At 43.0% G+C, this 23,116-nt stretch overlaps 1 protein-coding gene across 1 annotated transcript; it reads left to right on the top strand.

Annotated features, from left to right (window-relative positions):
* Positions 1 to 419: 419 nt before the first annotated feature.
* Positions 420 to 21,900, top strand: WFDC8 (WAP four-disulfide core domain 8). Its single transcript, XM_036827591.1, is given in 9 exon segments — positions 420 to 603; positions 7,855 to 7,946; positions 11,778 to 11,887; positions 16,053 to 16,193; positions 18,091 to 18,258; positions 20,348 to 20,488; positions 21,448 to 21,497; positions 21,499 to 21,596; positions 21,830 to 21,900. Coding segments are annotated over 9 exon segments (867 nt in total). The 5' UTR covers positions 420 to 537; the 3' UTR covers positions 21,831 to 21,900.
* Positions 21,901 to 23,116: the final 1,216 nt, after the last annotated feature.

The following is a 23,116-nucleotide window of genomic DNA, read 5'->3' on the forward strand; positions in this document are numbered from 1 at the left end:
ACAGTGTCAGACTGGTCGTCACTGCTGCAGGGCCTTCTGTGGAGATGTCTGCATGCATCTCAAGGAAAACGGTAGGATCTAAGAGGCACCTTTTCCTTGCCATTTGGTTCTCAAAGACTGTGGGCTCCCAAGTGGTGGGGAGATGGACAGCAGGAGCCTCGGCATCTCCAGTTCCAATGTGCAATGCAACCTGGGCACCCCTGTCTCTTCATCCATCTGAGTCCCCACTGTCCACCTATGCATCTACCTGATTTATCCAAACTTCAGGAGGTCCGACATTTATGTCTCCTTGCTCATGGTTGACTTAAAATATCCCAGGAGAAGCCTTGTGTGAGCCTTCCCTACACCATAGAACACATCTCTGCCCCTAGGGTTTGGGAGGATCTGTTAACGTTTAATAGAAACATGTTTCTCTGGATTGTGTGACTACTGAGTACCTACCCCGTCTCTCTTCCAGTGAGCAGCAGTCCGGATCACAAAATCAGCAACATCCTGTCCACTGTTGAGCCCACAAAGCACCAGTGAGAGTCGGAGGATATGTGGGAGGCTTTGCAAGAACGTGCCATGACCTCCAGTAGGGTCATCCTCTTGCTTCAGCTCTGGGTAGGGGAGTGGGTCCAGGCCAATGTCTCTGCCAACCCTCTTCCCTAAGCTATTATGTTATCGGCTTTAATTCCTTGACAAAAAAGCTGTGACAGTAAACCAGACCTCTGTTTCTTCTTCCATAGTCCCCGTTTCGTTCACTGACCACCCCTGCCCCACTTTACCCAAGCCCCCAACTCCTGCCTCCCAGTTTGGAGCTCCCTGCCTTCTCACCCTTTAGGGGCTTGATGTCCTTAGCTAAGAATTCTGGATTCTACTCTTCTTTGTCCATTGACTGACATCCCTGGATGTTCTTAAGGCTACAGAAAACACTGTTCCTCTGAGATCCCCATAACTTGGGGCAACCTTTCTCCCATTATCTCAGACCTGTGATTTAACTAATCCATGGAATTGTAATCTTACCTAAAGGTGATAGGACCAATGGTCTAGAATGGAAAGGAAATGCCACTGGCCTCCTTAGTTCCTTCCCGGACAATATCTAATGTGTTACCATTATTTATTCAATCATTTGGGATCTACAGGGATATTTTCAAATGTAAATACTCCTAGAAAGAATAAGCAACCTTCAGAGGGTTATAGCCTACTATGTGCCCAAAACGGTGGCAAGGGCCACTCTACATAAATGGGGGTGTCACTAACTCTATCTGTTGGCATATAACACCAAGAAAGGGTTGAGTCTTATGATCCAAACAGGTAGAAACCAGGATGGGACGTAACAAGAAGGAGCCAATGGACAGGCAGTCAGTGCATGAAAGTATAGAAGACAGAGGAGTTGGTATGTGTTGTGGCATCAGGGTTCCTGGAAGAAGAGATGCTTGTTCCTACCTTGAAGGATAGGGAGGAACTGGAATACCTCAAACGGTAGTTAATTTTCTTTTTTCTTTTTAACATCTTCATTGGAGTATAATTGCTTTATGATGGTGTGTTAGTTTCTGCTGTATCACAAAGTGAATCAGCTATACATATACATATATCCCCATATCCTCTCCCTCTTGCGTCTCCCTCCCACCCTCCCTATCCCACCCCTCTAGGTGGTCACAAAGCACTGAGCTGATCTCCCTGTGCTGTGCGGCTGCTTCCCACTAGCTGTCTATTTTACATTTGGTAGTGTGTATATGTCCATGCCATGCTTTCACTTCGTCCCAGTTTGCCCTTCCCCCTCCCTGTGTCCTCTGATAGTTAATTTTCCTTCTCGACCAGATTAAATATAGACTTGGCGGGGAGGGGAAGGGAACTTGAAGACATGAAAGCTTTGCTACCCTATCCTCCCTCTGCCTCCAATAGCAACAGATGAATGTGCAGAAAAGGCTGGATCATGAGTTTGGTATTAAGTTCTATGACCCTAGCATTTCTAATTTGCCAACTTTTCCTTTTTGGTCTGTGTTGTTACACCCATAAAACCTGCAGAGAATAAGTATTGTTTGCCAAAATTAGCAAAGGAGAACAAACAGGCACGGACAGGTGACTGAACCTATTCAAATTCACTAAGCAAGTTGATGATGAATGAATATACAGACCCCATTCTCCAAACACCTCCGTACTTGAGTTTCCTGAAATACATCTATGTCAGGGGCCCAAGATGTGCTTCAAGGAAGGGGTCTGGTGGGCAATAAGGTTGGGGAGAGGCACTGTGCAGAAAGAACATTAAGTGAGATGCGTGACGGAGGACAGGTCCTTAGTGTTCTCCTGGGCCAGCAGGGGATGATTGCCTTAGGACAAAAGCAATGAACTGTTCCCTGCTGAACAATTAAAAGAAGAAGCGGTGGAGAAAATTCTCTGGCATCACTTGGCAGATAGAATACTCTCATTCACCCCCAGGTGTGCTAGGAACACACTGAACCTTTGTACTTGGTCGTCTAGCTTCAAAGCCTGGAGTTAACCCACTCTGGAAGTAGGTGGTGATTGGTATTCAAAGGTGTGGACTGGGAGTCCCCCAGGGGATCTCATTTTGTCTTTGCTGGAAGGATTGGTCCCTAGTAAACTGGCCTGCCATGGCCAGAAGAATGATTGACCAGCTGACGATTTTAACATACTTCTCTCCGTAACTGATAAAATAGGAAGACCCGCCTGCTCCCTACCCCCCAAAATCAGCACGGATATAGAAGATTTGAACAACATAAATAAAAAAGTGACTAATCAACATATCAAAAAGAATTCAGCATTGCCGTGGAATATACTTTCTTTCCCAGAGCACTTGAACATTAAAAATGTCTCAACGAATGTCAATAAATTGAAATCAAACTGACTACAGTGGAAATTCAAACTGACCACTGTGGAAATAAGCTAGAAATAAATAAACTGAAATAACTGGAAGATTATCAGTATGATTAAAAATTAAGCAAGGCAATTCTAAGGAACCATGGGTCAAAATGAAATCATGATAGGAAATAGAAAATATTTTGAACTGAAGAATGAAAATATGACATATCAAAACATATGGATACAGAATGATGTCAATAAAATGGTGACATAGGACCCCAGCCTCTGTTCCCCCACAAAGAACAATAATTAGACAGCTATCTGTGAACAAAAACAGCTCTGGGAGAGATCTGGAGTCCACTTAAGAAAACTGAGCAATGCAGAAAACCTGAGAAGGACCACCTGAGAAGAGAAGGGAACCATAGGTTTGTTCTCTATGTCTGTGAGCCTGTTTCTGTTTTGTAAATAAGTTCATTTTGTAGCATATTTTAGATTCCACATATAAGTGATATCTTACATATAAATATAACTGAATCACTTTGCTGTACACTAGAAACTAACACAACATTGTAAATCAACTATACTTCAAAAAAAAAATTAAAAAAATTTTAAAAAAAGGAGAAAGGAGGACAACCTACATCATCCCATCCCCCAAGCTGGTATTGCTCAGTACCCAGTACTGAGACGAAATCTCCCAGCTAGAAAGAGTTCCCCTCCCCAGAAAAGGAAGGGCAGGGTGAGTGACCAACTTCCCTAGCCTTCTGGGCACCTCGTAAAAGTCCAGCTTTGGTTTCACCCCGCCCAGACTGGCAAAGCTGAGACACATAGAGACAGCTAGAAACAAAGAAGAAAGCAGGGGCCGCCAGTAGCAGCCCCACACTAGGAGTGATCTTGGTGGATGGTGACCTGCTCTGCAGACAAACCTAGCAGACTTCACCCACAAAGAAACCAAAGGCCAGCATATCTGCCACAGACCCCTGCAGGTTTCACTAGCTTTTGCCGCACAGGTATTGCATACACTGACACCAGGCACTTGAGTCCCTCCCCACTCCTTATCCCCTTTGTCCCCAGTGGAGGCCAGAAACTGCACTGGTATCCAGCCCAGGCCTCTGTAGCTTCACAACTGCAAGATGCCAACCTCGACCCCCGTGGCTGACCCCTCACTGCAGTGTGCATGCTCCGGGCTGGCCCCTCCAGCTGTGCACTTGCATGCCGCTGGTCGGATGCCCGTCAAGGGCCTCCACTGCAGTGTGCACAACCCAGGGGACGCAGTGAAGCCATGGGGGAACACACCTGACAGCCAGGGCCCCTGCAGCTGCTTGTGGTCGTAGATCAAGCTCTATCTTCAGTCACTGACCTGCACCACTGCACCCATCTGCAGATGGCCCCTCCAGCTGTGCAACTGCACACCCCCCAGCCCGACCGTTATTACAGGCTCCCACCGCCATGTACCCATGGCAATACCCAGCAGCTGTGGTAGTGCATGCCAACAGCCAGGATCCCTGTAGCTGCCAGTGAGCCCATAGTTGATCCCAGACCTTGCTGCATGCTCTGGCTCCCACCACTATGTGTGTGTCTGCCACCAGCCACTGCCTCTATACAAGCACCTGCACCTGGCCCCTGAAGCCAAGTGTATGCACATCACTGGCTCTGGCCATCACCACTGCTTACCCTGGTCCCTATCTGCTGGACCTGGAGGTGCTGCTGAGGACTCCAATAGCCTTTGCAGCCACTGCAGACCCCTGCTGTGCTTGCCAAGGACCACACTGCAGCCCCCTGCTGTGCTTGCCAAGGACCACACTGCAGCCCCCTGCTGTGCTTGCCAAGGACCACACTGCAGCCCCCTGCTGTGCTTGCCAAGGACCACGCAGCTGTTGATGTTGTGAACCTTATCAGCTTGAGCCAAAGAAATATCATACCCTCTCTGGACCTGGTGCCATTACATGCCCTTGCATATGGTAACCTGCACCACTAGACCTAGGGTCACAGCACCTTCAGTCATGACCCTACTTGTGGGTGAAAGTCTTCCTTTACTGAAGTCAGTCAATAAAGTCTGGAATTATTGACTGCTTCTTCAAATGCTCAGATACCTAAGCAAGGCTACAGAGAACATGAAGAAACAGGAAACTGTGACTCCACCAAAGGAAGAGAGTGTAACTCCTATAAATGGCCTCAAAGAAATGGAAATCCAGGAATTGCCCAACAGAGAATTAAAAATTTTGTTCTAAAGATGCTTGGAGAGCTACAAGAGAATATGGATAAAAAATTTAACAAAATAGGAAAGCAATATAAGAATAAAAGGAGAAGTTCAACAAAGAGATAGAAAAGAAGAAGAAGAAAAAAAAGGACCAAACAAATTTTGGAGCTGAAGAATACAATGACAGAATTGGAGAAATGAACCGAGAGCTTCAAAAGCAGAGGTGGCCAAGTGGAAGTTAGCTAGAACACAGATCAACTGAAATTATCCAATCAGAGGAACAAAAAGAAAAAAGAATGAAAAAGAATGAACAACATTTATAGTATTTATGGGACACAATTAAAAGAAAACATCTATGTATTGTTGGAATCCCGGAAGGAAAAGAGAGGGAGAAAGGGTTAGAAAACTTATTTAAAGAAATGTTGGCTGAGAACTTTGGAAACCTGAGGAGAGATTTGGACAGCTAAGTTCATGAAGCTAAGAAGTCATCCAAATTTCCAATCCAAAATGATCTTCTCGATCACATAATTATAAACCGTTAAAGTTAAAGTTCCATTAAATATAAGATCTTACACACACACAAAAAATTGCACACAGTTTAAGAAAACAAGAAAAATGGGGAAAAAAGTCAAGAGAAACAGCAGAGCACACATAAAACAATGACAACATTTGCTCACACCACACACAAAACTAAACTCAAAATAGATTAAAGACCTAAATGCAAGACTTGAAACCATAAAACTCCTAGAAGAGAACATTGGCAGAACACTCTTTGACATAACTCATAACAATGTTTTTTTGGATCTGTGTCCTATGGCAAAAGAAATAGAAACAAAAATAAACAAATGGGACCTAATTAAATATAAAAGCTTTTGCAGAGCAAAGGAAACTAGAGACAAAACAAAAAGACAACCTATGGACTGGGAGAAAATATTTGCAAATGGTATGGCCAACAAGAGGTTAATATCAAAAATAAACAAACAGCTCATACAACTCAGTATCAAACAAACAAACAAACAACCCAATCAAAAATTAGGTAGAAGGCCTGAATAGACATTTTTCCAGAGAAGACATTCAGATGGCCAACAGGCACACAAAAAGATGCTCAGCATTGCTAATTGTTAGAGAAGTGCAGATCAAAACAACAATGAGGTATCAGCTCACACCTGTCAGAATGACTATCATCAAAAAGTCTACAAACCACAAATGTTGGTGAGGATGTGGAGAAAAGGGAAACCTGTGCACTGTTGGTGAGAATGTAAATTGGTGCAGCCACTGTGGAAAATGGTATGGAGGTTTCTCAAAAAAACTAAAAATAGAGTTACCATATGATCCAGCAATTCCACTCCTGGGTATATATCTGGAAAAAAATGAAAACACTAATTTGAAAAGATACATGCACTTCAAAGTTCATTGCAGTATTATTTACAATTGCCAAGATATGGAAACAACCCATATGTCCATTAACAGATGAATGTATAAAGAAGATGTGGTATATATATACAATGGAATATTACTCAGCCATAAAAAATGAATGAAATTCTGCCATTTGCAGCAATGTGGTTGGACCTAGAGAATATTATACTCAGTGAAATAAGTCAGACAGAGAAAGACAAATAGGTATGATATCACTTATATGTGGAATCTAAAAAAAAAAAAATCAAACTAGTGAATATAACAAAAAAGAAAAAGACTTACTTGGGGAATTCCCTGGCGATCCAGTGTTTAGGACTTGGCACTTTCACTGTCATGGGCCCGGGCCCAATCCCTGGTCAGGGAACTAAGATCCCGTAAGCTGTGTGGTGCAGCCAAAAAAAAGGATTCACAGATATAAACAACAAACTAGTGGTAACTAATGGGGAGAGGGAAGGGGGGAGGGGCAAGATAGGGGTAGGGGACTAAGAGATACAAACTACTATGTATAAAATAAATAAGCTACAAGAATATATTGTGCAGCACAGGGAATATAGCCAATAACTATAAATGGAGCATAATCTATAAAAATTTGAATCACTATGTTGTACACGTGAAACTAATATAACATTGTAAATCAACTATACCTCAATTAAAAAAAAGACACATAAGTGCCTGGAAAGGTTGAAAGCAAAAAGATAGAAAAAAGTCTAGGTAATTGCAAACAAAAAAAAAATGGTATAGTTTGATTACTATCAGGCAATAGAAAACTCTAAGATGAATATTTATTTTAGGGATAGAGAGGAGGTCACCATATAATGATAAAAGATTCAGTTCACCAGGAATGCATTTGTATTTACCTAAATCAATAGAATCAGGATATATTAAACAAACACTGATGAAATTGCAGGCATAAATTGAGAAATCTATGGCTGTATTGAGAGCCCTCAACACACCTTTTTCAATTATTGATAGGTTAAAGAGACAAAAGAATTAGAAAGATTTAAGATATTTAAACCACACTATGGAGATATACAGTGCTCTGCGCTCCACCCTTAGAGACTGCCCTTCCTCAGTATCAGAACGTAGATCACTGAGTAGGAGTTATTTAAAAGGTTAGGTCTTTGGAAGAGACATCTATTTACTCTGCCTGAACTTAGGGCAAGGTGTACTGAAGAGACCCACAGAGCTAATTGTCCTCCTCACGGTCTTCTGCTCAGGGACCGAGGCTCAAGGAACGTTCCTGGTTGAGTAGCCATGCAGGAGGCACACCACACCATTGGGATGAGGAATATGTGAACAAGGAGCTCTCAGCCATGGAAACAGGGCTGGGTTTGCTCCCAGTAGGGAAGCAATAGCATAGTGGGACGTAGTGGAGTCTTAGTGGGGCCTTTACCTGTAGTTCCAAAGATCGTAACCTGGAAATTCACATGTTCCCCCAGCTCCTGGACATCTGTAGACCTTTTGATTGCAAAATGCTCCTCAGTTTACTGACAAGAGCAATCTCTGCCACGAGGGGAAGCTGGGCAAAGAGGTAGGTTCAATGATGGGGCTCTGGGGAAACTCCTGACCAACCAGGCTCGGGAACCAAGGATTGCACTGGGTTTGAAACTGTCCTAAGGAAAGTTGGGAAATAGCAGAAATCTCCCTGCCATCATTCTGGGTGACTTAGATTCTTAGTGTCTCAGAAATTTAAGCTAATTACTTTAATCTCTTAAAATGTCTTGCAGTCTTACCACTATGCATCTTTAGAATGATTAAAATAAAAACATTTGCATTAACATATATATACTACTATATATAAAATAGATAACCAACAAGGACCTACTATATAGCACAGGGAAGTATACTCAATATTTTGTCTTAACCGATATATATATAACATATATATATATATGTATAACTGAATCACTGTGCTGTACACCTGAAACTAACGTGACAATGTAAATCAACTATACTTCAATAAAAAAAAAATTTTACAATACTAAGTGCTAGCAAGTATGTGGAACAAGTGGAACTCTCATCCACTACTAGTGGAAATGCAAAATGGTACAGCCACTTTGGAAAACAGCTTGGCAGTTTCTTATAAACATATACTTGTCATATAACCCAGCAATCCCACTCACTGGTATTTACCCAAGAGAAACGATAGCTGATGTGCATGCAAAAACCTGTATGCAAATGTTTGTAGGGGGTTTATTCATAATCACCCACACTGGAAAAAACTCAAATGTCCATTAACCAGTGAATGGATAAACAACCTGTGGGACATCCATATAAACGACTACGACTCAGCAATAAAATGGTACAAACAACACACCACAACACGAATGAATCTCAAATGCATTACGCAAACATGCTGTAAATATTAATATTTAAAAAAATCTGCTACATAACTTTAACAAATGAACCAAAACACCATACTAATTTGATACCCACCATCATTCATTTAAAAAATATGTGAAAAGCACTTGAACAGTTGGAAAATTTAAAACACTTTTTCTTCTCCTTGAACTCCTATTTCCATTCCTCTTACCCCACAGGCTTTTAACCTGATGAAATACAATCTTATGCTCAAAAGCCTTTTATTCATGACCTTTTCACACTGCTATGCAATAAGAACATGAGTATAAATTAAAATTTAATTTTTTCATTTACTGTGACCGTAAGACCTTAGGAATAAAATGTTTTCTTCTGGATTGATTTTTCATTCCATTTGTTATTTAAATAACATAATAATAATGAATATATAAATAAATACATTGAAACTACAGATAAATAAAAAAATTTATTGATAAACAAAATTCCTTAGGTAATGCATCCCTTAATGATACGGAAGTACATGGAAACAAAAGGAGTTTTGTTATAGGTATGTCACTTGGTGCTTTGAACCTCTAGCAAGTAGCCAAAAATCACATACTACTGCATAATCAAAAATTATGTAATGATCTAATTAAATATTAAGAAACAGTTTGATTAACCCCTCTTTCAATTTTTTTTAAGGCATAGAATTTGAAACTTTACACTTGAAAATAATTTGTTTCCTGATAATTAGAATACTGATCACAAACCACAAGTGATTTTCTTAATTTCTGGAAAGTTTACCAGAAAGGCTTTACCAGCATTTACCAAATGATCAAGAATGTTATTGCTTACACCCATTACTCTTTTACTTAGACACCTTATGTAATCTTACACATTCTGTAAATGTTGGAAAGTTTGAATACTATTAACTTGGTAGACTTTGATAACATATATTTCATAAAATGCATTGATCTTATTGCATTCTCTAAATGTATTTTAAAAAATCTTTGATGCTACAGATTTAATGCACTATATTTATGGAAAAATGTTAACCAAATCATCTAATTGGAAAATCAGTCCTCAATCAGCCAAATCAGATGACTTTCTCCCATAAAAAGACTGAATTCATTTTTCAGTTGGGATAAATGTTCCAATACACATCCCTGTGGCAACCATCACACTTCTGAATTCTAATTCTCTTGCCCAGGCAAATCCCCCTCCAATGGAAATAGATTTATTCTGTTTTAAAGTTGCCAGATTTAACAAATACAAATATATAATGACCAATTAAATTTGAATGTTAGATAAACAATGAATAATTTTTAGTATAACCACAGTCCTTACATTGCATGGGATATATATACTAAAAATTATAACTGGACATCTTGTATTATATTTGGCAATCTTATTAATCTACATCCCTCCCTTTACCCCATCCCAGGAGCTCTGCTTCCTGCTAACTGACTACAGGCTAATCTGATCAACTAACTTTCAAGAGTGGTTAATAGGTGTTACTAGGTTAAGTGGTAAAATTTCAAACCAAAAGGGTGAATTGATCATAAGAATTTAAGGCATCATAGGGCTTTTTGCCTAATCTTTTGAGGGAGCAGAAGTAATGATATACAGTCTTTGGCTAGCAGACTCAAAAGCTAAAAAGGTAATAGGTACCATTTTTTGCATTCACTATGTTGTTTACTGACTAAAATATATTAAGCATTAATTATATGCCAGTCATCATGCTTTACACAATCGTTCAATTAATCCTCAGGTCTATGAAGTGGGTGTTATTATTATTTCCTTTAAGAAAAACTGAGGCTCAGTGAGGTTAGGTGACTGAGCCAATGGGACCACATAGCTGGTATGTGAGAGATCCTGGAAGTGAACTCAGGTCCAACTCCAAACATGAAATTTTTGACCATTCCATACCACTTCATAAATAATCTTCACACCATCTCATCAAACACTCACAATGAGACAAAGCTTCTAGGTAGATTGTATTATTCCCATTTTCTAGATGAGGAAACTGAAGATCTAAGACATAGCTATAGCTACTAGTGACCAAAATCAAGATCTCTGTGTTTGGGGCCATAATTCCCATTACTGAGCAGTCCAGGCAGTATTGTAAAATTTGGGGAGGATACAGGGTTAGAATTCTGAAAAAAAAAAAGGAGGTGATAAATTACCACAGGTCTTTACTTTTAGGCAGCCATATAGTGTGGATTCAGGAGATCTGGAAAAGGTTACCTCTTTCTCAGTAAGTTCTCCCTCCCAATAATACAGATGCATACTGTGGCATAAAGACTCTCTCTCCTTCTCTCTTCTCACCCCCCTTCCTTTATGTCTTCCTCCCTTTCTTCCTTCCTCCCTCTCTTGCTATTTTTGAAATGCATTTACTCCAAGAGAGGTAATGCAGTAAGACATTATCAGTTCTTCACATTACTAAAAAAATATACGTAAAGGCCAGGAAGAGGCATATAGAAAATGGAGGCTTGAGTGAGTGGGGGGAAGATGTCTGTTTATGTGGTTGTCTGAAAGTATCATAAGCTCCTAGGCTTGGATAACACCAGAAGGAATAAGAGGCAGCCCTTTGTTAACCCAAGGTCATCTGGGATCTTTTTGGCACTTGGGGCACTAAAACCTAATGGGATATGCCCAGGTCCTCCTGAAAATCCCATACCATCAGTTTCTTGTTCAGTGGAGCAAAGAAAAATTCTCACTTAGTGCCTGGGGTTGCCCCAGGAGTGATTGTGGGAAAATCAGCCCTGCAACTCTTCCAGAAAAATCCCTGTGATCCTTCATGTGTGGCCTCTCACCCATGAGCAAGATGTGGGCATCTGGCTATAGCATACATACAGCACCCCAGCAGAGTGTGGGGCTACTGGGAGGGTCCTGGGACTGAAGATCCTGCCCTACTTGCCACGTGACCTCACATGATGCATCTTGGTTTTCTCATCTATGAACTGAGGAAATTGGTGGATCATCCCTAAGCTTCCTCTGCAGACGCTTGTGTCTCTCTCTGGCTTGTGCCTAATCCCTGCCCTCTTCTCACCCCCCTCCACAGGCACCTTCCTCTCCAGAGCTCCACCTTCTCCTGGAGGAATGTCGCTCTCCTGCTGCTTCTCTCCCTCTCTTTGGAGCAGACATCTGCATCGCCAGGCCGCAGAGTCAAACGTGGGTTCATAAAAGCTTCAACTGTTCTTTAGGAGGTGTTCTTGGGGACTGAGGATTAGACATGAAGCAAGGACTCGTGTCAGATGAGGCCACTTCTACTGTGGTTTCAGAGAACTAGCCCTACTCACCCACTCTGAGCCCTTCAAGTCTTCCCTGACCTGCTCCCCACCCCACCAAATTATTCCCCGAAATTTTCCTGATATGTGTCTTTTCCAGGTTTAATTTTTGAAAATTCATCAGTCACTAGGCAGGAGACTGAGGACAGAGGACCAGTGAGGAGACTGGTACAGTAGTTAAGGAGAGAGATTGGAGGAGGTCAGGAGCTGACCTGAAGAAGTGGTAGCAAAGAGGGAGAGGAGATGGGATTTGGAGAGAGATTTAGGAGGTAGAATTGACCCAAGTCCATGACTGATAGGATGCTGGGGTGATGGCGAGCGAGGGGAATTGAATCTCAGGGTTCTGATAACAGATTAGAACTGGGGATGCCAAATATCAAGATGGGAACAGAGAGAAGGTGCTGCTTGGGCATGGGGAGATGCCAGCTTCGTTTTATTTTATTATTTTTTTTAATTGAAATATAGTCGATTTACAACGTTGTGCCAGTCTCTGCTGTACAGCAAAGTGACTCAGTTATACACAGATGTACATTCTTTTTTAATATTCTTTCCCATTATCGTTTATCACAGGATATTGAATATAGTTCCCTCTGCTATACAGTAGGACCTTGTTGTTTATCCATTCTAAATGTAATAGTTTGCATCTACCAACCCCAAACTCCAAGTCCATCCCTCTCCCTCCCCTTCATCCCCTTGGCAACCACAAGTCTGTTCTCTGTGTCTATGAGTCTGTTTCTGTTTTGTAGATAGGTTCATTTGTGCCATATTTTAGATTCCACATATGTGATTAGTTCCATTTTAAACATGTTGGAACAGAGGTGTTTATTAGATGCCCAAATGGTGTTTTCACCAGGCGGTTGGATATAAGGGTCTTTAGCTTGGAAGAGAGGATAGGTCTGGAGGGAGCTATGGGAATCACAGTTGGGATCGTGGGAATGGATGTGATCTCCCGGAAAGTATGAGTCGAGGAATGACAAGAGAGTGCTGACACCATCTCCTCTTCTTAGCTTCAGGCCATCTTTGGAGTGTGCATTAAGGGTAGTAAAATATAGTTGGAAAGCACTAAAATTCTTAGTGGCCAGTCCTCACCAAAGAAGTGGAGCTTCTGGAGTGAGCCATGGATTGGAAGTCTCAGACCTGCCCCCAATTCACTATATTATCCTATTTGACCTCTTTTTTTGTTGTTGTTAACCTATGCAAATAGGAAGTTGATACCAATGATAAATATGGTCTTTTAAAGTCTAAACTTCTGTAATTCCAAGGTTCAATAGTATCCAAAAGAATTATGTGTCTCTGGTCAGATTCCACCAGAAGGATGCTAAGTTTAGAGACATGGAGCCACATTAAGCATTGTATCAGCTGTCTGCTGCTGCATAACAAATTACCTGTAGGTCAGAAGTCTGGCAAGATGTGTTGAGGTTCTCTGCTCAGGTTCTCACCAGGCTGAAATTAAGGTGTCCATCAAAGCTGCCATTCTCATATGGGACTCAGGGTTCTCCTCCCAGCTCACTGGTTGTTAGCAGAATCACTCCTGGCAGCTGTAGGACTGAGGTTCCCTTACTGGCTGTCAACTTTTAGAGGTCACCCTCATTCCTGGGCAATTTGCCTCCTCCATCTTCAAAGCTATGAATAGCAGGTTAGATTCCTCTTATACTTTGAATCTCTCTGACCTCTTCTTCTCCACCAATCAGAAAAAAATCTTCTTTTTAAAGGACTCAACAGACTGGATCAGGACCTCTCAGATAATCTCTGTGTTTTAAGGTCAACAGACTTAGGGCTTTAACTTTATCACAAAATCCCTTCACAGCAGTATCTAAATTAGTGTTTTATTCCATAACCAGAGAATGGGAATCTTGGGGGTACAACTTTAGAATTCTGTCTGCTACCAACACTGAAATCGGGAAGCCATGTCCAGCCCTAAAAAGGAAGACAGCAAACCCATATCTGCCAAGCTCTTACCAGGTACTGGGCACTGTGACAAGTGCATTATGGGTATCATCTTATTTCTTTTATTTTCCTTCTAGTTTTATTGAGATATAATTGACATACAACACTGGATAAGCATAATGATATGACTTACATACATCATGGCTGAGGCTGGGGGTTCCTGGGGTTAGTGCTGGCTCACTGGTGGGTGGAGCTGGTTCCCAGGGTCTCTGGCTGCAGAGCCCTGGGTTCTTGGAGTTGTTTTGGCTTGCTGGTGGGTGGGGAAGGGACCCAGGTGGTTTTGGAGCTGGTGCTGCCTACTAGTGGGTGGAACTTCATCCCTGGGTCTCTGGCTGCAGGGTGCTTGGGGTCCCAGGGCTAGTGCTAATTCACTACTGTAGGGGGGGCTGGGCCCAGGGCCGTCTGGTGGACAGGGCCACGTCCTGAGTTGGCTGAGGGCTCTGGGGGTCTTAAGGTATCTGGCCTGCTGGTGGATGAGGCTGTATCCTTGCCTGGCTAGCCACTTGGCCTATGGGGTCCCAGTGCTGGTGCCAATGGGCTGGTGGGCGGAGCTGGGTCCTTGTGCTAATAAACTAGAGGGAGGATTCCAAAATAGTGCTCTCCAGGACCAGTGTGCTCGTGGTAGAACAAGCTCCTAAAAATGGCTGCCCCCAGTGTCTATGTCCCCAGGGTGAGCTCCAGTTACCTCCTGACTCTCTGGGAGGCTTTCCAAGATCAGCAGGTGGTTCTAACCTAGGCTCCTTTCAAACTGCTGCTTCTGCCCTGAGTCCCAGAGCATGTGAGATTTTGTATGAGCCCTTTAACAGTGGAATCTCTATGTCCCACAGCCCTCTGGCACTCCTGAAAGTTAGCCCCACTGGCCTTCAAAGCCAAACATTCTGGGGCTTTCTTCCTGGTACAGGACTTCTGTGCTGGGGAGCCCAATGAGGGGTCCAGACCCCACACTCCTTGGTGGTAATCTCTGCAATTGCAATTATCCTCCTGTTTGTGGGTTGCCCACCCGGGGGTGTATGTCTTGAGTATATATCTCTACCCCTCCTACCCATCTTATTGTGGTTCCTTCTTTACATCTTTAGTTGTAGAAGATCTTTTCTGCTAGTCTTCTGGGCTTTCTCATCCATAGTTGCTCTGTAAAGAGTTGTAATTTTGGTATGCCAGTGGGAGGAGGTGAGCTCAGGGTCTTCTTACTCCACCATTTTAATTCTTATAAACGGCCTGTAAGGTAGAGATTATAATTCTCATTTCACAGACGGGAAATTTATAACTCAGGCAAAGGAAGAGATTTTCCCCAAGATTGTTTAGCTGTTGTGGTAGAGTCAGGCTCCAAAGCCAGAGCTGTCTTATTTATAGTGCTCTTTCCACTCCACCATTTCTTCCCCTTGAGAGATAACTGCAAAGTCATACGGTAGAACTCAGCTTGGTCTTGAGTTCCCAAGGAGTCGAGAACCAAAATCAGGCCTCCTGACTCCTATTTCCACCACTCCTCACTATTTAATTTCCCTTATCAACTAAGATACAGGAGGCAGAGGAATTAGGCATTAAAATAATTAGTTTTAAGAGGAGAAAGGAGCTCCTGAATTTAAGGCAAGGGTCTTGGTCCCTATATAACCCCCTGCCCTGGAATCTGAATGGATAAAGAAGATGTGGTGCATATATACAACGGAATATTACTCAGCCATAAAAAGAATGAAATAATGCCGTTTGCAGCAACATGGATGGACCTAGAGATGATCATACTAAGTGAAGTAAGTCAGACAAAGACAAGTATCATATGATATCACTCGTATGTGGAATCTAATTTTTAAAAAGATATTAATGAACTTATTTACAAAACAGAAACACACTGATAGATTTCAAAAACAAACTTATGGTGACCAAGATGCTTCTCCTTTGGTTCTACCTGGGCACAGATTCCTGATTCAGATCTACCGAAATGTGCTAAGAGTGGTGAGGCAGACCTAGTCCCTAAATACAAGCAGAGTGAGAACTGAGAATTGAAGGTAGAGGATAGGGCTGAAAGAATTCCACTATTCACTTTTTTCATGGGAGGAGAAGAGCTGAAACCCTCAAAAGATGTGAATTTGGACATTTCTTTCTTACAGAGAAGCCAGGAGTGTGCCCCCAAGAAAGGCTCACCTGTAGTACTAAAGCCCCAGACTTGTGCAAAACAGATTTCAACTGCGATGAACACCTGAAGTGCTGCTCTTTTGCCTGTGGGAAGAAGTGCATGGACCCGTATGAAGGTACTGGCATCCAGGCTGAGAGCAGGGGTGCCTTGTGAGGTGTCCTACTTCTTGCTCTGTCCAGAATTGGTGGAAGGACAAAGAGGCCAGGGTTCAAGCTTTTCTCCTTCTCTAATGGGACTCCTAACCCTCAAACACAAACAATGAGTCTAGGCATGGTGGACATCAACTGATACTATTGATGTTAGTCTTCTTTGGTCCAGCGTTCAATCATTCACAGTGATTAATACTTGCTGCACGGTCACTATGTGTCAAGCGAGTATAATTGGCACTGTGGCAAGGATAAACCTCAGTCAGCTCAGAGGCTGGGGGTGCTTTCTGATTCTTTGGCCTTCAAGGAGGTTTTGTGGTAACTCAAAGTATCTAATAATAGGGAACTGTGCATTTTATATAGATTCATTCATTCAACGAATAACTATTATCAATGCCCTTTGCCAAAGACCACCAGGAATGGACCTGTCGTTGAACAAGTTGATTTTATTACTTGTTGCCATGAGGGAGAATGTTCACCAAAGACAATGTGAGGCGTCTCAGGAAGAAGCTGTTAGGAGGAATCTACTACAGGACTGAGGTTTTTTTTTTTTTAAATTAATTGATTAATTTATTTATTTTTGGCTGTGTTGGGTCTTCGCCTCTGTGCGAGGGCTTTCTCCAGTTGAGGCGAGCGGGGGCCACTCTTCATCGCGGTGCGCGGGCCTCTCACCGTCGCGGCCTCTCCCGTTGCGGAGCACAGGCTCCAGACGCGCAGGCTCAGTAGTTGTGGCCCACGGGCCTAGCCGCTCCGCGGCATCTGGGATCTTCCCGGACCGGGGCATGAACCCGTGTCCCCCGCATTGGCAGGCGGACTCCCAACCACTGCGCCACCAGGGAAGCCCCAAGATTGAGGTTTTTTTTTTTGTTTTTTTGTTTTTAATTTATTTATTTTTGGCTGTGTTGGGTCTTCGTTTCTGTGCGAGGGCTTTCTCTAGTTGTGGCAAGCGGGGGCCACTCTTCATCACGGTGCGCGGGCCTCTCACTATCGCGGCCTCTCTTGTTGCGGAGCACAGGCTCCAGACGCGCAGGCTCAGTAGTTGTGGCTCACGGGCCTAGTTGCTGCGCGGCATGTGGGATTTTCCCAGACCAGGGCTCGAACCCGTGTCCCCTGCATTAGCAGGCAGATTCTCAACCACTGTGCCACCAGGGAAGCCCAAGATTGAGGTTTTGATTGGGTAATTTGGGGGAGGATCTAAGGAAGTGGGGGTTTGCCCTAGATTAGGTGCTGTCAGAAAGTGGGGACAATTCTGTGATTGAGAATCCGAGTGAATCTCATCTATAGAGCGGGCAGGCTAGAATGAGGGTAAAGCTGTAATTGGTAGAGAAGCACAAATCACTCATAGGTGTTTGGTATTTTGTGGGTTTTGCAGTGATCTATTTTGGTCCCACTATATCATCTCAAAATGACTTTGTGTGATGTAGATGTCCTGTGAGATTGTTTATGTCCAACAGGAGAACAACATGGCTTAGCTGTGAGCATCAGATCAATTTCCAGACATGAGGGACTGCTTTTTTTCTTTCTCAGTATCTCGTTCTTTCCATGTGCCAGGCACTTTGTTAGGCACTTTGGATATGGTTCTTGAACAAGTCTTGCTCTTTCAAAGCTCAGAGCGGTGAAGAAGAAAGATCAGCTCCAAATCGTTCTTATATGCTCTTTGTTATGTCCTTTGCAAGGTAGAAATGATGCTCAGAGATGTTATGCAACATACAGTAATCATATGCAGCTAGGACCAGAACTTTTACTGACCATGGCTCTTTCTATGACTTGGATGATAACACCGTGAACCATACAGAAGCTGAGGACCTGACGCCTTCCTTTTTTGGCTACCATTTATGTTCTTCCCTCTCTGCTTCCTGCCCTTAGAACCCTGCATGCTACCCTTGGACCGAGGAAAATGTAAGAATACAGTCAAGCACTGGTATTTTCATACTAAAAGGCGTGTATGCAAAGCCTTTAATTATGGAGGCTGCCTTGGGAATGCCAACAACTTTTCCAACAGGGAAGACTGCATGACGGCTTGTTCATCAACTGGTAAGACTCATACCCTTGGCAATCTGTGGGCCTTGTCTAACGAGAAATAGTATACCAGCCCAGTTGTAGACTCAGGCTTTGAGGTTAAACTGCCTTCATTCAAGTCTCTGCTGTGTCATTCACTGGCTGGGTAGTCTTAGATCAGTTGCCTACATTTATGAGTTTCAGTTTTCTTGTCATAAAATGGGGATAATAATAGTATTTACCTAATGGAGTTGTGCCAAAAAATGAGACAGTGCACATCAACTGTTGATAAACTTTGGCCAGTGGGACCTGAGAGTCAGGTCTACCCTTTGGAAACAGGTATTTCCTCATTGCATTGGCCTGCTGAGTATTACCGGAGGACTTACCCAAGAATGAAGCATAGACAGGCCAGCTCTGGAATCCCATGGAATAGGGGTAGAGCATGGAGTAGCGTGGGGTAAAGGTAAAGGCTGTGGATTAATTCCTTAGTATATACAATGGCCATCATCACCACTAATGTTGGGTGACAGTGTGCTACAGAGCTTAGGAGCCAAATGACCTGGATAGAAATCCTACTTTTCCCCCTTACTGCAAATTTCTTCACCTTTTTGAGTTTCAGTGCCCTTCCCTGTAATATTGGAATAATAGCAAATATCTCACTGAGTTGTTGATAGGATTATATATGGCCAAGGACACAAAGATTTGACATGGTGCTGTATAGTTGTGGGGGCTTACTAAATGGTAACAACTGAGATGGTGACCATTGATCTTCAAAATGCAGCATTGTGCGATTTACAAGGCAGCATTAAAATTTTGACCTCAGATTCTGTGAGGCAGGCTGAAAAGTGTAAAGGGAGAGAGGTAAAGTTAGTTGCCCAAGGATTCACAGTGGGTCAGGAGTAGAGCTGGAATTTTAATTCCATGGGCCCAGTGAGCCTGAATGGCCAAGGAAATCCTGTGGTCTGCAATGAGGACTACAAGCTTCCCTTTGTGGAAGGTGGTAAAGAATCATGACGCTGTGGACAAGACCTTGGCCTTCTCTCAGGAGCCAGAGGGAAAAAGAGGTCAGAGAAAAGAGCCTGGGCTGGTTTGCAGGAAATTTAGGTTTGAAGCAGGAATAAGGAAGAGGAGGGGAAGGAGAGGGTGAGGATGAGGGTGAAGGGAGGAGGAGGAGGCGGGGAAGGAAGAGGAGCAGAAGAAGGAAAAAGAGAAAAGAAACACTTGCTGCTGTCATAGAATTTGCAATCAGATGAGGATAAAAGGAGACAGGTACAGAATCCTGAAGAACTGATTTAAATACCATATATGTCCTAGTGACCCACAAAGTTGTATCTCCAGCCCAAATCTGACTCCCACACTCCAATTACCTACTCTACACCTCCATCTGGATCTCACGAATACCTCACACTTAGCTTGTCTAAAACTGAACCCCTTGTCTTTGCTCTCCCACCTCTATCCACTCTTCTCCCCATCTTGGTTAGAAAAAACCTGCTCTATCCATTGTTCTCCCCATCTTGGTTAGAAAAAACTTCTGAATTATGCCTCTCTTGCTCAATCAACATCCTTTATTAAGAAGTCATTTTAGATCTACCTGGCAAAGAGATCCAGAATCTGACCAGTTCTTACCACCTTCACAGCTGTCACCCTAACCTGAGGTGCTATCTTCTTACCTGGATTACTGCAACGGCCTCCTAACAGATCTCCTTGCTTCTGTCCTTCCCTTCTTACAGTCTGTTATGAACACAGTGGCCACAGTGATTCTTTCAAAATGTGTCAGGTCATGTCATTCATTCAAAGTAAAGCACATGCCCTAAAATAACTTACATTGATTTGTGTGGATTTCACATAATTAATCTTATCTTATAGAGAAGGAAACTGAAATCACTCGTTAAGTGGCAGGATGGGGACTTTACTTTGGGGCTTCAAACACCAAGCTTAACTCTCTTTCTACTGCATCTCATGATACGGTGAGGCATTTCATTCCCCCACAGCCTACGTGGCTGTGGACGGGGTGGAATGACCCATGTCACAGAAAAAGGTACTAGTTTTGAAGAGAAGGAAAACCTATTTGAAGGGTGATGGGAGGGGGTGGGGTTTGAAGGAGCTCACATCGTTCTCGTTTCAGTCAAGGATGGGCAGTGCCCACTCTTCCCTTTCAAGAACCGTATGGAGTGTTCAGCTTCGTGTAAGAGTGACTTCGATTGCCCCCCAAATGAAAAATGTTGTGAATCCATGTGTGGCTTTGATTGTGCCATGGCCTGGACAGGTGAGGACTAGGGTTATACCTCGCAAAGTCTACTGGGCATATGTTAGGAATGCCATGCTGTCCCATGGAGTGGGGGATGCCCCTTAGGTTACCCAGAGATCTCTTGGGAAACTTTCCCCATTTAAAGCCCAACCACTGCTCTCATGTTGCCCTCTTGACTTTGGGAGACTGTTGTGCTATTCTTCCAAGCCAGTCATGCATGGTATCCTCTTCATTTTTCTCAGTGAAAACTTATTTATTCCAAGCCTCATTCTTCAACGACCTACAAGGTGACAATATCCACTTATTCATGCAAAAAAATTCATAACCATTAGGTATAATCCTAATAAGTCCTTATGTCTGCACGGAACTTCATGTAAGGTGTGCTGGGGAAAAGATGGGTAGCAAAATGCTGTTGGGGTAGAAGTGAACTCTCCAGCCTCTAGGGATGCTGTTCATTCCCCCATGCAGTGCTAAGATACTATGGTCTTGTCCCAGGAATTGTCGGTGTTTTGAGGAACAGCGTGGTATGGTGGAAGGAGTCAAAGGCTTTTCAACTCACTTCAACTTTCCTACTGGTTTTCTGTGTGACCTTAGGCAACTCACTTCCCCCTATATGGTCCTCAATTTCTACAGTTTATAAAACAAGGAAATTCTTAGTGCTCTCTAATACTCTTGCTTCTGGTACTCTGGGATTAGATAACCCAAATCTATCAATTTTATAGGGGCAGTCAGGGATCCTATCAGATTTTATAAATCAGAGATGGCAAGACTTTTTGATGTTCCTCAAATAATTATTAAAATTATTTATCAAATAGAAAGTTGATACTCTGCCTACTCTCCTCTATTGTTACTCTAAGGGGAAGGATAAGAGGCTTAATCAGAAGAAAACCTTGTTTAGGGTTCCCAAGATTCCCCCAATTTGTCTCAAACTGTGGTCAAGTATTTCACGGTCAAGTGTCTTGTTTTACCCCATAAAGTCAAAGCAGGTTTCTGCCCACACAAGCCGCCGACATGTTCCAGGATTGAGAAAACCCAGGTGCCTGCAGGATGATGATTGCCCATTGACAATGAAGTGCTGTTCACTCTGTGGACTTGAAGTGCCTGGAATCCCTAAAATGAATAGTTAGTAAGTTTAAAATGTTATCATTAAGTAATTAATTATGAGTAGTATAGTAAAAAGCTATCAATTTTGTCTTGCATCCAACTACTTGCCAAATAGTCTTATTAAGTATAAAATATTAATGGGGTTACTTTGATTTTATATATAATCATATCATCTGAAAATGATGATAAATTTGACTCTTCTCCAACCTCATGACTTACTTAAAAAAAATTTTTGTCTTTTTTTATATTATGTAGAACCTCTGAAATAATGTTGAAAATAAAGGCAATGGCATCTGTCCCTGTCCAGTTCTTTACTTTAAGTCAATGTCTCCTGCTGTATAAAATGACATTTGTTGTTGGGTTTGGGGTAAGTAGGTTTTATCGCCCTTGGTTTGTTTCCTCTTTATCCATTTATAGCTGCCCTGGTGGTGGTGGAAGGAATGTCTGTGGGGTTCTGCATGAGTAAACATGGGCTGTGTGAGTGCCTCAGGCATTCCTAGCTAAGAATAGTACTGTCAGTAGGATGACACCCACATGATAGATTCCATAGGGACTCTATCTGTGATCCTAAATTTTGTGACCATAGAGTCAGTCACTGATGATAAGGCTGTTTTTTGTCTGGCTTCTCCATCAGGTAAGACAGTTGGAGAATAAAGCTTTGCCCCAAAGTGCAGCATCTATTTAGGGAAGGAAATAGGGACCCTACAGATGACATTTACTCTTTGAAGAATGTCTCTACCTCAACCAGGACTGATTGGCTTGTGTCGTGGGTTCTGTGGCTGAAGGAAAGCTGCAAGTCCTCCAGCACTCTCTCACTCTCTCTTTCCCACAGTCCCTCGTCTAGTCCAGTTAGAAACCAGAACGTCTGCTGTGTTATTGACCTTTATTGAGTTGTAGTCTCTCAGGCAGGTCTCCTCCCTTCAGAGTTCCTCCTCAGACAACAGGGAGTTTGCACCAGATGGTAGACGCCCCCTACAAACTCTGACATTCTCTCCTGCTCTCAGAACAACACAACCTTGACAAACACTATCTGCAAGCTCTGCTATCAGCCTGCTTCCTCCACCCCACCTCACTCTGTGGCAGTATCTTTACTCTTGTGTCTTCGTTAACGAATATGAGCGACCCAAAGAGAAAAGAGAGGGTGGGAGGCAAGTGTGGGAGAGGGAAAGAGACATAGGGACCATGGGAGACCCACAGAAACAAAGAGATACTAAGATATCAATAGGGGCTTCCCTGGTGACGCGCAGTGATTAAGAATCCACCTGCCAGTGCAGGGGACACAGGTTCGATCCCTGGTCCAGGAAGATCTTACATGCCGCGGAGCAACTAAACCCATGCACCACAACTACTGAGCTGTGCTCTAGAGCCGTGAGCCCACAACTACTGAGCCCCATGTGCTACAACTACTGAAGCCCGCGCACCTAGAGCCCGTGCTGTGCCACAAAGAGAAGTCACCACAAGAAGCCCGCCCCACCGCAACAAAGAGTAGCTCCTGCTCGCCTCAACTAGAGAAAGCCCTCACGCAGCCAACGAAGACCCAAC

The sequence above is a fragment of the Balaenoptera musculus genome, chromosome 15, assembly GCF_009873245.2.
Source record: "Balaenoptera musculus isolate JJ_BM4_2016_0621 chromosome 15, mBalMus1.pri.v3, whole genome shotgun sequence".
Lineage (NCBI taxonomy): Eukaryota > Metazoa > Chordata > Mammalia > Artiodactyla > Balaenopteridae > Balaenoptera > Balaenoptera musculus.